This window comes from Octopus bimaculoides, chromosome 23 (assembly GCF_001194135.2).
Source record: "Octopus bimaculoides isolate UCB-OBI-ISO-001 chromosome 23, ASM119413v2, whole genome shotgun sequence".
Taxonomy (NCBI): Eukaryota; Metazoa; Mollusca; class Cephalopoda; order Octopoda; family Octopodidae; genus Octopus; species Octopus bimaculoides.
Genome location: NC_069003.1, coordinates 19155588 through 19171771, shown reverse-complemented (window position 1 = coordinate 19171771; position 16184 = coordinate 19155588). Strand labels below are relative to the sequence as shown.

Sequence of the window (16184 nt, the reverse complement as noted above, 5' to 3'; positions counted from 1 at the left end):
AAAAAAAAAACTTCTACTCATGTAAAATTTGCACCTAAGAGTTTTCAAAATTGCTGATATAGCCAGGGGAAAAAGGTTTTCAGTTTAGTTGTATTTAGCATAATTTCGCTTACTTATAATTAGATTTTATTAAATTTTCATTAAATAAAAATAATTTCTGTTTAACAGGTATCACATTGAAAGCTATTAAATTACGAAGTGTTTGTGTTATTTATCATAAACTTTATTTTACATTTTTTGCCCATAAGAGATTGTCCCGTCTTTAGCATACTGCTGTATGTCTTCTCAAATCATGATAACAGGAAAAGTTGTTGATAAGAATTACCAACAAAAACAAAGCTGATAAATATGCACAGGTGTTGCAAATTAAGTTTAATTACCAATAAACATCAGTTTGGCTAACACTATACTCAACTGATAGAGGAAGGTGACTGATCAAACTGATTATGTAAACAAAATTCTTTTCCACCTGTTCTTGTCAGAACCTTTGATATGGAATATTGAAATTTTAATCCTTTTTACACTTATAAAATGTCAAGCAAACTTTAAAACTTGTTATTACCACTATTGTCAGTATGAGCAGAACTTATGAATTGTTTACTGCAAAGGAGAAATTAAATATGTTGAATATGCATTTGAACATGGCAATAGAGCTGCCAGAAGGCATTTTAATGTTTGAAATTGGCGCAAACAGTACAACAAACCTAAAGTTTATTTTTATTTTTGCAAAAAAATGTGCATAAATTACATGGGTTTTTAAGGTGTATATGTATATGCGTGTGTGTGTGTGTGTGTTTAATTGGTATGTCTTGTATGTTCAGATATCCAAATAAACTCTGGCCTCATCAGCCTGTGTGCATGAGGCAGACTATTTCATAACATCTTATTCTGTTCTCAAAATACAATATTTTTAATAATTTTGCTTAGAGGAGCAGGGGATTAGTCAGAAGAGGAAAAGCAAAACCTAGCCTTTTGCATGACCTGAAAGTTATAAATCAACATAGTTCAGGAGATACTTCAAGTATCCAGCCATGACCATATCACTGTTTTATCACAGTCACAGTCTATCTAGCTCTATGTTATCCTTTTTTTTTGTAAATATGTTGCAATGGAATTTGAGTGGGATTTGATTGTTATTGTCAGTAGATTGAGTAAACGTGTAGAGATTCTTCCATTGGTCTCGTTTAGTCAGATTTTAGTTTATATATATATAGCTATTTATACATATGTATATAGTATGAAGAAATCAGGCTAAAAACAATGCAAAAAGTATTTCAAATATAGAGACAATATATTTACTATATATATTTAACAATGTAGAAGCTGTAAAAAAAATAACATTAATATATTTTTTCTTAACTAAAACAAAAAAAAAAAAAAGCTGGTGACAGGATTAAGCAAGGTAAGATGTTTGTTAGATTTCCTTCAGTTCTGCACATTAGGAACATAGACCCTACTGACTGTAGATACCTCACTGTGTGTGTGTCATGATGGATATGCATTATAGGAAATAGAGGTTCACAAATGTTTGTAAGGCAGAAGTTGGGAGGAAATGAAGGTTAAGTGTTGTAAGCCCCTCCTCTGTGAGCTGAAAAGTAAGGGAGTACTGCCACCTGTATAATTTTTCTTTCCATCACTGTCTATATGTGTATATACCTGTGTGTTAAGGGCTGAATATAATGCATTCACATTACACTACAAAGTTTTGTTAACGCATGGTTTATCATGTAATGTAGGATAAATTTTACACTTTCACCATTACATATTCCAACTATATAATTTATTATTAATACACTGTTATAATTCAATCATTGTTTCACATTTTTTAAATGCTGTTTCTCATTGGCTGGTACATAATGGGATGTTGTGCACACGTGTTTAAGTGGTCTATTAGTAGGAGTGTTTAAGTGGTCTATTAGTCAGTTGCGTCGACAAGTGTCCCAGCTGATACGATTGATGGAACAGCTTGCTCGTAAAATTAACATGCAAGTGGCTGAGCACTCCACAAACACGTGTACCCTTAACGTAGTTCTCAGGGAGATTCAGCGTGACATAGCGTGTGACAAGGATGGCCCTTTGAAAAACAGGTACTACTCATTTTTGGCAGCTGAGTGGTCTATTAGTAATTAATTTAGAAGCAACTTTGAGTAAACAAGCTAATATAGGAAAGTAATTGAACCTATTTCTTATTTGATCTATAAGATGCTGAAAAACACTAAAATGTCTTTTAAAAATGGGTTATATATCATTGCTAGTTCAGAGTATCATTAGTGGGATACCATTGTAATACCTTAGAAAGTATGTTTGTTTTGATGGCAAGAAAACATTAACTCTATTTGTTTCAATGTTTGCTTTTCAAATTTGCATACATGCTGCTGAAAGAATTAGATTTTAAATATGGTTTTGCTTTGTCTGAAAGATACTTTTAATTGTGTTGGTTATGATATTAATTTTCAAAATACTCTGTTCTAAATATATATTTATGCAGATTATATCTCGTCTTAAATTGATTTACTCTCATTCCAATGTAATTTATTCCATTCTCGTTTATGTTAGATGTGACAGTAGCTGCATAGATAACTAAATTTTACTAGGCTATTTTGTTTTATTGATCTCTCATTCTGTGAATTATTGTTCTATTTTCAGGGAACTAATATTGCCTGTGTTCTGATAATTAGAATTATTACTGAGTGATAGCATTTTAGTGAAGTTTAGCCAGTGTTGGATAGCTTGTTTTGAGGAAGTTTGTGCGGAAAAATTTCCTGTATGCATGTCTTGGGGGAGAGTGTAGTTTTACAATAACAAGGATTATGTTTTCAATCTGGGTTGTAACATTGTCTAAATACCACATGAGCCTTACTCAGCTGTTTGTTTCTGACAACTAAATGGTTTATTTGAAGCAGCTTGATGCTAGTTTGTTATTATACACATAGGGCTATTCTATTTAAATAGGCTTCATCATTAAATATAGCTTATATTTTCTTACCTAAATTTGTAGGTATATTTATGAGAACTTATGTGAAGTTGTTGGAATTGAGATTTATAGATTGTATTGAATCATTTGGTCCAAAGCTGCTCATTCATATTTCTGGAAAGGATGGATTGTTGCTGAAGAGGTTACAAGATGTGTGATGAAACATTTCAGACAAAGGATACTAAAATAAGAACAATAATAAAGCTAAAATGAGGAACAAATATATAGTGCACATATTTATTTGGCAAAAAAAAAAAAAATTACCATCCCAAAATATAACAATGGAAAACTGATTAGGATTTATTGTGTATCAAGTTTTAAACCAATTTGAGATTTCTGCTAAGTCTCTGACTCCAATGTTTATGCCAAAAAGTTTAATATTGTTCTGTTGTTGTTGTTTTTTATTTACATTATTGTTACAGAAGGTAATTTATTTTGTAGTATTTATTATTATTTGTATGTCCTTATCTGTGATACTGAAGTTGTATTTAATAGAATCAAAAGCCTTTTAAAATTGGATAATAATTAATCTGGATAAAAGCATGTTTTTGATTATCATAAACATTTCTACATTAATTCATTATGGATGTGCTGATATCCCAAAGATACGAATGCAACTTTTCTGGATTTTGTCAAGACTTACTAACTCTTCCTACTTCTATCTTGCTTTGATTTATAAGTCCATTTCCAGAAGTATACATAAAGTTTGGTGTATGAACTTAAATAGTAATGTAAGGTATTTTGAGTGTAAGAATTTCTACTCTTATCACCTGTATTCAAACTTGGAGCTGTCTTTAGCCTTGTCTCACGCACACATACACACACAGACACCTATCACCAGTTGTTAGTCTTCTGCTACCCATCACCCCTCTACACATTCACTGTTTCATGCCACCCTTGAAATGAAGGAAAACATTTGGATCTATCCTTATAATATCCCTCTGCCACCATCTTATCTCACTACCCTCCCCGCAATACCTGAATAACAAGGCATAGCATTGAATCTATTATTATTCTCCACTTACCCTTCTGTAATGTCAGCCATCACGCCCTCTTGCTGAGACCACTCATTTATTTGTTTTGATGGCATCATTCTTACTGTTGCCATCTGAACTACTAGCCATTCTCTCTCTCTCTCTCTCTCTCTCTCTCTCTCTCATCAATTGTTGTTGCATTAATAACAACCATGCTCTCTTACTGTCAATTATCTCTACAACTACTCGTCACATCATATCCTCTCTCTTGTAGCATCAAACGTGATCTCTATCTGTATCTCTCTCCCATTATCTTCTGCCATTTCTCTCTCACCACTTCCTACAATTAGTCTTCCCTCTCTCTCCCTCCTCCCACTACTAGTTACAACATTAGTCTCTCCTACTTCACCCTGCTCTTCTACACTGTCACTCCAATCACTTTGTTTCCCTCCCCACCACACTTCATATTCTAACTTCTTTCTCCCTCTTACCTTAATTCATCTTCTGTAATTGCCCTCTCTTGTACCTTCTGTCTTTTTTATTTTGTTTGCATGAAACACACACAATTTGTAGCAAGTAGCTTTAGATGGAAGCAGTTTGACAATCCTTTTAAAACAGAAAATCCCCTGCCACCCTTATAATTATTATTAAGATAGTGAACTGATAGAATTGTTAGCACATTGGTCAAAATGCTTAGTGGCATATCTTCTGGCTCTTTAGGTTAAGAGTTCAAATTCCACTAAGATCAGTTTTGCCTTTCATCCTTTTGAAGCTGATAAAATAAGTACCAGTTGAGCACTGGGATTCAGTGTAATTGACTTGCCCACTCTCTTTAAAATTGCTGGCCTTGTGCCAAAATTTGAAACAGTTGTTATTATTACTTTGATTGTGCAATTTAATCTTCAGTTCCTTTTGAATAAAAGAAGGAAAAATCATTTAATTTAATTTATGTTATTTTAATTTTGTAGTTATACAATTATGTTTTTATTCCTTTATTTCAATAATTTTTTTATTCTTCATTGCATCTAAAAATTGAAAAATGTCAATATGTTTAATTGCAAAAGAAAAAATTGAGTTTTATTTTTTAATTCCATTATTAAAGATTCTGTATTTGTGTTCTTAATAACTGATCATTTAATCAAAAGGGTAATCTGACAATCTGAAACAAAACAAATAATAATAATGATTCTTTCTACAACAGGTGCAAAGCCTGAAATTTTGTGAGGAGAGGCTAGTCAGTTACATTGATCCCCAGTGCTCTTAACTGGTATTTATTTTAACAGCCCCAAAAGGATGAAAGGCAAATTTGAGCTCAATACACAAAACTGGTAGAAATGCCACTAGGCATTTGTTTAGATCAGTTAATGCCACCTTAATAATAACAACAAAATAGGGGCATTTGTTGTTGTTATTATTACTGCTAGCATTAGTGCTTCAGGCAAAAATGCTAAGCAGTATTTCCTTCAGTTCTCTAGGTTGACATCGTTATTATTACTTATATTAATTAAAAATTCTGTTGTTGTTGTTAAGGCAATGAGTGGCAGAATGTTGGATAAAATGCTTAGCAGTATTTCTTCTGGCTCTTTATGTTTTGAGTTCAAATCCCACCTGGATCAGCTTTGCCTTTCATCCCTCTGAGGTTATACAAAATAGAGTACAGATCAAGTTCTGGGGCCAGTGGTATTGACCAGCTGCTTCACCTCAAAATTACTGGCTTTGTACCTGAATCAAGTACCGGTTGAGCACTAGGGTTGATGTAGTCAGCTAGCCACTTCCCCTAAAATTCCAGGCCTTCTACCTATAGTTGAAAGGTTTACTACTACTACCACTACTATTAAAGATATTTTAATATAATTATTTTCGTTGTTATTGAAGGTATATTATTGTTGTCATTTGTTTACATATAGCAATAACAATCCCTGAGTATCAAAAATCACAGATTTTGATTTTTATGTTTCTAGTTTCATTGTAAAATACCTTTGAAAAATTCCCCTTCTCCAATCATCACAACTTGTTCCCCATAAACATTACAATCTATCCTTGCCTTATGAATTTCATTTGCACTTAAAACAACAAATTGCAAATGTAAAAAAATAACAGAAGCCTGTACTTTACAACTTCTTTATTTGGAAAATTTATATTAAAAGTAAAAGTTTGTATAAAAAAAATAATTTTTTTTTTAAATTAGGAAATAAATTATGTACATGGTGAGCAGTGAAAATTAGGCCAATGATAGATGCTAATAAGTTCTGGCAGATTCGAATATAAATTAAAATAACTTCTCCTTTCAGATGAATGTGTATTCCATAACACACTCAATTATGTCGGGTAAGGGGATTTTGAGACACCAGTGTTTCAACCTTGTGTGTCTCTCAACCAAAACTACCCGAGTAGTTTTTGGCTCTCGTTTATAAAATTCAGTAAACAAATTATTTGCTGATGTGTTCTTACCAATTATAAATCTTCATGTGTACAGAGAATAGCTAGAATCAAAATGATGATATATAGACATTCATTCTTAATATCTTACAGCAGATTTGAATGTGAACATACTAATTGCTGTTGTATTATATCCCCCTCCTCACTTACACTAATGAACCGAGTGTATTATGAATACAAGAAGTTTTTCACCAATGATGTAATACAAGAGCAATTAGCATATTTACATTTGAATCTGCCAGACTCTATTATGAATAAATATGTGTCATAGTTTTGATTCTCTCTACTTACCATGAAAATAATTTATTATCAGTTGGCTGACATTGGGAAATAATTTATTTGCTGAATCCGAACATGAAGAGCCCAAAACCCTTTGTTTGATTCATTGGTCTAGGGTGTCATTTATTGAGACATACAAAAGGTCAAGACATTGGTATTTTGAAGGAGTTGTTCTCCACTGTGGAAATACAACAGCAACTAGCACATTCTCATTGAATCTGCTGGTACATATTACAGATGAAAATTAGGAAAGTTTGCAAAAAAAAAAACTTTATTTATTATTAATTCATTTATTCTGTTTATGTTGTTGCCATCCTAATTAGGTCGTAGTAGAAGTAGACTGAGAGTCCCAGGTAAGCAATGAGCACAACTGCAGATATCACTCTTTAACTTTTATTATTACAACTAAACTGCAGCTCACTGCTTCAAATGCACTACTGCACTGCAACAAAAAAAAAAGTTAACCTCACTAAGACATGCATGCAAGTTGTTCTCTATGTTTCGCCCCAGCTCAATCCTGACTGAGTAGACTTGATCAAAAGGCTTCAAGCTGGGACCAGCACATTTTGTCTCTTCTTTTCTCTTTCAGGAATAGTGTAACCTTCTTCAACTCTGACTACATTATCCAATGTGCATTCTTTTATAAAATAATAGTGTTTTGTGAGAAAGATTTAGCTGCTATATCTAGCAGACCAGGCAAGCAAGTAGAGGCTTGTAGTTGTTTAACGTCAGGTGAGGCCTGTAATCAAAGGTGATGTTCCAGCTATGACCATCCCATCTATCTCCTGGTTTGTGTATTTAGGACTACATTATGTAATATGGTCTTTAGTAAGATGGCATGTAATTTGAGGGATGTTTGGCTACTATTTTTTTGAAGTCAAGTGGCCACATAGAGCCACCCATTTCATTGTTTCAAAATATATTCAATGATGTAAACAAGACACTAATTACAAAGACTCAAAAGTCTGGGTATAGTGGTGGTGATGGGGGGCATATTTTGGGAGAGTATCACAGGAGGAGGAATAGAGTTTGGGGGTTTAAATTTTGCACATTCTAAAGGTTACTTTGATTTGATAGGTAGGTGAATTTCAACTTATCGTATAGGGTAGGTAGAGTTTGGTCGAATGGTTAAGGAGTTTGTTGTAACCATGTGTCTTGGGCAAATATTATTTTCTATATCTTTCGGTTGACTCATACCTCATGTGTAATACTGGATTGATGGAAACTGTATAGAAGGCCTTGGGTGGATTGTACCTCTAATTCAGAAGGTACAACTTTGTCACACACAGTGTTACACTGATTCTGCCTAAAATTCATGCTGAACCTACACAACCCTGTGGAATACTCAGCTACTAGTGTATGAATTAAGTGATTGGACAACTGAATATTTATCATTGAAACTGACAGAGATCTAACCATTCACATACACACTCACATCCAAACATACATGTACACACACATTCATGGCTGAATCTTTTATCTTTTATATGTTAAAGTCATTAGACCATGGCCATGCTGGGGCACCATTTTGAAGAATTTTTAGTTGAATGAATCAACTCCAGTACTTATTTTTGTTAAGTCTGGTATTTTTTCTATCAGTCTCTTTTACCAAACCACTAAGTTATGGGGCTGTAAACATACCACCACTGGTTGTCAAGTGGTGGTGGAGGACAAACACAAACTCAAAGGCACACAAACATATATATATATATATATATATATATATATATGTGTGTATGTGTGTAAATATATATACAATGAGCTTCTTTCAATTTCTGTCTGCCAAATCCACTCACAAGGCTTTGATTAGCCCAAAGCTATAGTAGAAAATACCTGTCCAAGGTTCTACACAGTGAGGCTGAACCCAGAACTATGGGGTTGGGAAGCAAGCTTCTTACCACACAGCCATGCCTGCACCTATCTGGTTAAGAAGTTCATTTCACAACCATTAGATCTCCAGTTCAGTACAACCACATGGCATCTTGGAAAGTACCTTTCCAATAGTTTCGAGCTAACCTAAGGCTTGTGAATGAATTTAGGTAGATGGAAACTGTACAGAAACTCAACACATCAAATGTATTGTACCAGAAATTTAAAAGGTTCAGCTATGTCACATTGTATATTCTGAACAGTTGAACTGCCTACTTCCTGTTTTACAGTGTCCAATGGGCAACTGATTTCACAGATACTTGTAGCCTTAACATAAACCCCAGACAAAATCTGTGCAACAAGGTACAATGTGTCATAGAGACTTTGGTGCCATCCATCTGATAGTGCAATCTACACATTTTCCATCTAGCCAGTTTTAGTCACAATGCTTGTGTTGGACACAGGCTGTGAGTGAAAACACTTGCCCAAGGTGTTATGCAGAGTAGTGAGATGTAAATTTTTTAACCTCTTAGCCATGTAGCCATGAACATGTATGCACACATACATACACAAACAGATAATAGTGGGTTTTACATTGTTTTCTGTGAGTACATCATCATACAAATTATGTTACAAGATTACTAAAGAGTAGTGTGTGAAGCATTAAGAAACTTGTCTAAGATGACAGCATGTTGTCCACTATGATTCATAACCTCTGCATTCCAATCTCCATGATCATCATCATTACCACCACCATCATCACATCATCATTAGCATCACTATCACATCATCATCACTACCACCATTCCCTTTACCACTCCTGCATGGCTTTCACTCCATTTAGTTCATAGTCATGTATACAATTTAACAAATGAATTATATATATATATATATATTATATATCATCATCATTGTTTAACGTCTGTTTTCCATGCTGGCATGGGTTGGATGGTTTGACTGAGGTCTGGAGAGCCAGTGGCTACACCAGGCTCTTATCTGGCAATGTTTCTACAGCTAGATGCCCTTCCTAACACCAGCCACTTCGAGAGTGTAGTGGGTGCTTTTTACATTCCACTGGCATGGGGGCCAGTCAGTGGGTACTGGCATCAGCCAACTTTGGATGGTGCTTTTTACGTGCCACCAGCACAGGAGCCACTCAGGCAGACCTGGCATGGACCACGTTCGTATGGTGCTTTTTACGTGCCACCAGCACGGGAGCCACTCGGGTAGACCTGGCATGGACCACGTTCGTATGGTGCTTTTTACGTGCCACCAGCATGGGAGCCAGTCAGGAGGCACTGGCCACAGCTATGATATTGGTTTTACTTCACTCAACAGGTCTTCTCAAGCATATCATATATATATATATACATATATATATATATATATATATATATATATGTATATATATATATATATATATATATAGTATTTGTAGAATATTAATGATATTATAGATAGTAGCACTATTAATATCTGCGCATACATTGTGTGACAATAGTTCAATAGAGCAGGGAAACACTAAAATAAAACTAAATACTGCATTCACCCAGATCAAAACCTACATTTGGTCATGCAGTGAAAGAATACAGTAAAAATTTGACCACTGAAATAATAATAATAATAATAACTGTTGTGATTGACCACTAGAGATTGTTTGATTGAGCTGACTTATGACCAAAAGCATTCCAGCTGTAACCAATCACCTCCCTCCAACCTTTTGTTTTGCCTAAATATAATGTATCATTATTCAATATGTCTTTCTTTTCTGAAACAATAAAATGTGATTGAAAGAAGACATGGCTGCTGTTTCTAGCCAGTCATCATGCAACCATGTAGAGCCCTTTCATTAACTTAACCAGTTCTAATTCTAATATTTATTTATAAGCAGCTCATTGGTAGAGTTGTTAGAGCACTGGACAAAATACCTTGTGGTATTCATTCCAGTGTTCTTAGTTCAAATCCCACCAATGCCTTTCATTCTTTCAAGGTTGATAAAGTAGAATACCAGTCTTGGATGGTAGAGCATCAGACAGAATGCCATGTAATATTAGTTCTGGCTCTTGGTATTGTCAGTTCAAGTCCTACCATAGCCTACATAAGTAGTGGATTTAATTCATCATGTTGTTTAACAGCACCTGGCTTTTGAATGTCTTTTACAGGGTCCACTCTGTTGCAAGCATCAGTATCAGAGGCCCTGTAAAGGGTCTTGGGTCCTGTCTTCTTCCATATGAAGATAAACACCTCACTCATATACTTTTTTGTAATTGTTTACTTTCAGGAGAAGATAGAAAAGTGAACGTTAATGGTCGTTCACCTTCACATCCACCTAGTGAAACAGCATCGTTCACTGACGAAGCCATTGAAGAACTTTTAGAGAGTCATCAGTAAGTAGAAACAGTTTCCTCTTTCCAACATTTATTTTTTTATCTAATTCTTTTTTAACTGTAACTTATGATTGTATTTTCCCCCCCTCCCAACCCTCGTCCTATCTGTTTGAAAGTGGAATAAGTTGGTTTGTCATCATCATCAACCACATTTGACATCCATTTTCCATATTAGCATGGGTTAGATGGCTTGACAGGGACTGGCAAAGCCAAGGGCCACACCAAGTTCCATTGCTTGGTTTCTACAGCTGGATGCCCTTCCTAACGACAACCATTTGACTGAGTTTACTCGGTACTTTTTATGTGACACCATCACCAGTGCTTTTTACATGACACCACCACCCACACCAATGCTTTTAACATGGCATCTTGTAGTGGGTTGGCCTTCTTGAGTACAGCAATATGGCACATACCTTGGCCCTCTCATCTTTATAAGGCTCAGCATTTTGAGATCAGCCTTCAGTACTTCATCCCATGTCTTCCTCAGTTTTCCTTTTCCATAACTTCCCTCCACTTTAACCTTTAGCACACTGTAGATGCATCATGTCTCCATATTGAGTTCTCTCCTTTGCAGTAACAGAACAGTGGCAGGAGAAACAAATCTAGAAAAAATACAGTGTACTAAAGATTAAGTGGAGGCAAGGAAAGCTATTGGCAAAGTATGTTGGGTTCAAGATAGTTATTGTCTTAGTCAATACTTAGAGACTGGCAAAATAATATTATTTTCAACAACTACAAGGAAGAGACATTCTAGAAAGAAGTAACTACAGAGGTATCAAACTGTCAGACCATGTTGGGAAAGAGCTTAAGCACAATTAATTAGGAAGAAAATTAATTCAGATGAGAGTTTGTTCAAATTTGTAGCAAGTAGGGGTACCACTGAAGTTGAGATGCTGTTTAGATTTGTACCAAGTCAGGATTCTACTGATGCCCTCTTCTTTGTGAAACATTTGCAAAGAAATTCTTAGCTACAAGTAATCCACTGTACTTAGCATTTGTTGATTTGGAGAAAGCCTCTGACAGAATACCATGATCTGCAGTCTGGTGGTCATTAAAAAAGATGTAGATGAATGGCTTATGAGAGTGGTGCAAACCATTTTCAAAGATGCAGTCAGTAAAGTGAGTGTTGGCAATAAGGTCAATGAAGAATTTAGGGTGCTCGTTGGTATTATTCTTTTATTCTCTTACTTGTTTCAGTCATTTTGACTGCGGCCATGCTGGAGCACTGCCTTTAGTCTAGCAAATCAACCCCAGAACTTATTCTTTGTAAGCCTAGTACTTATTCTATCGGTCTTTTGCCAAACCACTAAGTTACAGGGACGTAAACGCACCAGCATCGGTTGTCAAGTGATGTTGAGGGAGACAAACACAGACACACACACATATACACACACACACACATATGTTGCTGCTGCTGCTGTACTGAGACCCCCTTCGGTCATGACTGACCCTGGGATTGCACCTAGAAAGTTCCCCTCCCAGGCACAAGTCCAGGCAAGGTTGTTTATGGAAGATCAGCAGTCGCCCATGCATACCAGTCTCCCCTCTCCACACCACCAGTGTTATCCAAGGGAAAGGCAAAGGCCGATACAGCTTGGCACCTCTGGCGTCGCAACTCATTTCTACAGCTGAGTGAACTGGAGCAATGTGAAATTGAGTGTCTTGCTCAAGAATACAACACGTAGCACGGTCCAGGATTCGAACTGACAACCTCACAATCGTAAGCTCAATGCTTTAACCACTGAGCCATGCACCTTCACACATACATACATACACACACACACACACACATATATATATATATATATATATATATATACACACACACAACAGGCTTCTTCCAGTTTCCTTCTACCAAATCCACTGAACCCAAAACCATGTGATTGGTAAGCAGGCTACTTACCACACAGCCTATTGATGATCAAATATCTCAGTTTACTCTTGTGTATTATAGTTCCCCTAACCATGCTGCTGTAAAACAAAACCTCAATAAATATGCACTCATCTAACTCCTAGTAGCATGAAAAAAAAAGACAGACATTAGAACAAATGAATGAAAAGAAAATATTTATTTTTAATTTCTGGTACCATCTGAACAGCAAGAGGTTTGTAACTCATGGATAATTATTTATGAGACCAAAATAAATTTTGAATAACTGAAAATAGTATTAACTCAATCCATCCAGCTATCCTTTCAGCCCACTATTCCTAGGAGGGTTGTTGGGGTTTGAGTCCCCAGGTACCTCCTCTATAAAGTTCTATCAGAAGTAACCATCATTAAACTTTCCAGCAGGTTTACCAGAGACATTGTTATCCAAACATCTCATTCTTGGTCTACCCTTAGGTCTCCTGCCAGTTGGCTCAGCTTGGAGAATTCATCTTGTGATTCTTTCTTGCAACATTCTAATCATGTCTGTAGTACCAGAACTGTGATCTTTCAATGCAGAGAAATAGTGACTTAACTTGGAGATACTCCTTGATCATTGAGCTATGCATCTTGTTGAATAACATTACTTCAGAGACCCTTTGGAGGAACTCCATTTTGGCCACTTCTAGGTGTCACAATGAAAACACTTGTGCTGTGATTCCCTGTAATACTAATATACTAATAATTTTTTCTACTCTAGGCACAAGACCTGAAATTTTGGGGGAGGGGGCCAGTCAATTAGATCAACCCCAGTACGCAACTGGTACTTAATTTATCGACCCCGAAAGGATGAGAGGCAAAAGTCAACAGCCAAATTTGAACATAACAAAGATAACAGCAGACAAAATACCGCTAAGCATTTCACCTGGCATGCTGACGATTCTGCCAGCCCGCCACCTTACTAATATAGTAATAATAACTCATCTCTGAAGTAAAGAAATTATGTAACTAATAGTTGCTTTTGTTCATGTTTCAGATTGGATGATCAGAAAGTACGGTTAATTGTGTTGGAACGAGGATCAGAAGGTTTAGGATTTTCAATAGTTGGCGGTCGAGGCAGCCCACATGGTGATTTACCAATCTATGTGAAAACAGTGTTTGCAACAGGGGCTGCTGAAGCAGATGGGCAACTGAAGCGTGGAGACAGAATTCATACAGTAAATGGAGTCAACCTCGATGGTGTTACTCATGAAGAAGCAGTTTCCATTTTGAAGAATGCACAAGGGAAAGTTACACTCACAATCACCTCCTAAAAGATAAAGCATTATATATATATATATATATATATATATATATATACACACACATGCACACACACGCATACAGAAAAATGTGAAGAAATATCCATTTGTTTGGAACATTATGGACCATGCTTTATATGTTTTAGTGGGGGAGGGGAAAATAACCAATGGAGAAATCAACAATAGAAAAATTAAAAATTATTCACATATTAACTAAAAAAAAAAAAATGGAGAAAAAATGTTTTAAAATTTTATTTGAAAGACAAATATCCGGAATATGCATTTTATGTTGGCGATAAATTTTAATAATTTAACTCTAAAATTGTAAAAATATTAAAAACAAAAAAAAGCTAAAAAAAAGGGTCACAAAAAAAAGAAATTTAATTTTGTCATCCACTGGAATATTTTCTAGGCTCATTTGACTTCACTTTTGTTACCAAAGATAATTTATAAATTCTAAGGTAAAAATAATAATAATAATAATAATAATAATAATAATAATAATAATAATAATAAACAAACAACACAAGAGAAGAGAAACAAAATGAACTTGAAAAAGAAACAATGAAATAAAGAGAAATATGGAACTTTTACCATTTATCGGTTTAGTTGATAACAAGATATTCCTGTTAATAACTGGCAATTGTGTTGATCAGGGTCTTTTTGAGGGTCTTCTTGGGTTTTTTATTTTGCTTTTTTTTTCAGATAGCCTATATCACATTTTCAAGATTGAGTAATTATCTATATTTTAACTTTCCTAAATTGCAATATCCTCTAGAATAAGATACATGTACCATGAAACATTGCAATGTTCTTCTGGTTCTCTTTCCTCCACACTCTACCCACCACATCAGACCTCCAGTCCCACCCCATCCAAACCCTTCTATTTTATTATATATAAATTTCAATTTCCTTAAATGAAATCATGGTAGCAGCCATTTTTTCTAATTTATTCATTATTTTAAAAAAATTTCTAATAGTTATTACTAATCGATTCCAACCTTATCTTTTATTTTTTTTTTTTGATCCCCAGAAGAAACTATTAATACTTTCAATAAATTTTTTTAAAAACAAAAAAAAATTCTAATTTTAAGAGAAGAAATATAATTTGAACAATTTCTTCATTGAGTTTTCAAACTCAAAAAATTGATATGGGGGGGAAAAAAACTGCCAGGTTGTGGGTAGAAGGATAAAACTTCTCAAAAGAAGAGTAGATTCCAAAAGAAATGAAAAAAAGTAATAATAATTAAAATTTACAAAGTTTCAATTAAATTCTTTACATATGGATAACACATGGATTCTGTTGAAAAGTTCTTGGGATCTCTTTATCCTATCTTAGTGCCTGTCGTTTAATATTAATTTTAAATTGGGGTTGGAGTTGTTGGGATTTTGTTTTTAAATATATTTTCTTCCTTATTTCATCATTTTAGTCGTCTTTTTAATTTCCCCACCACCACCTCCATCTTCATTCAAACCAGGTAACTATTTTTCTTTACTTGTTTTTTTCTTTATATATATTGTTTTCTATTTGTTTGGGTTTTTTTTATTAAAATAATAAAAAAATGTTACCTGTTTTCTGTAAAACAAAACATAACCAGTATATGTGAATATATTTGTTTGTATTTTAAAATAACTGAGCTTTGTTTTCATTTTTATAATTCACCCTTTTGTTACAATATTCTGTTGAAATACATTTTGTTTCAATTAAATTTGAAAATAATGAAGAATTTAGTTAAGTAAATTTATCATTATTAAACTGGTGTTTGGAGCATAAATTAGAGAAAATTTTGATGGAAGGTTTTACTTTATATCACTTTAAAATAGGAAGTTTGTATCGTAGAACTAGGGAACAGTCTCAGGTGAGTTACAGCATACAAACACACAATATTTAACCCTTTTGTTTCCATATTTATATTGAAATACACTGCCTTTATTCCAATTAATTTTTAAAATAATGAATTTAGTAAAATAACTTATTATTAAGCTGGTGTCTGAAGCATAAATCAACAAGAAATTTTGATGGAAGAAGGTCTTAATTTAAATCACTTTAAAGCAGGAGGTTTGTATCAAAAGACCAGTGGCAATCTCAGGCAG

The 16184-nt window shown here is 34.5% G+C and overlaps 1 protein-coding gene across 1 annotated transcript in view; it reads left to right on the top strand.

Moving 5' to 3' along the window:
• The window catches only part of LOC106879044 (multiple PDZ domain protein), a 293438-nt gene extending 277715 nt beyond the window's left edge, over window positions 1-15723 (top strand). The window contains exons 26-29 of the mRNA XM_014928462.2: window positions 1382-1402; window positions 6990-7019; window positions 10817-10922; window positions 13826-15723. Coding sequence (XP_014783948.1) covers window positions 1382-1402; window positions 6990-7019; window positions 10817-10922; window positions 13826-14102 — 434 coding nt within the window. The 3' untranslated portion in view covers window positions 14103-15723. The remainder of the gene's footprint in view (window positions 1-1381; window positions 1403-6989; window positions 7020-10816; window positions 10923-13825) is intronic.
• The last annotated feature ends 461 nt before the right edge of the window (window positions 15724-16184 follow it).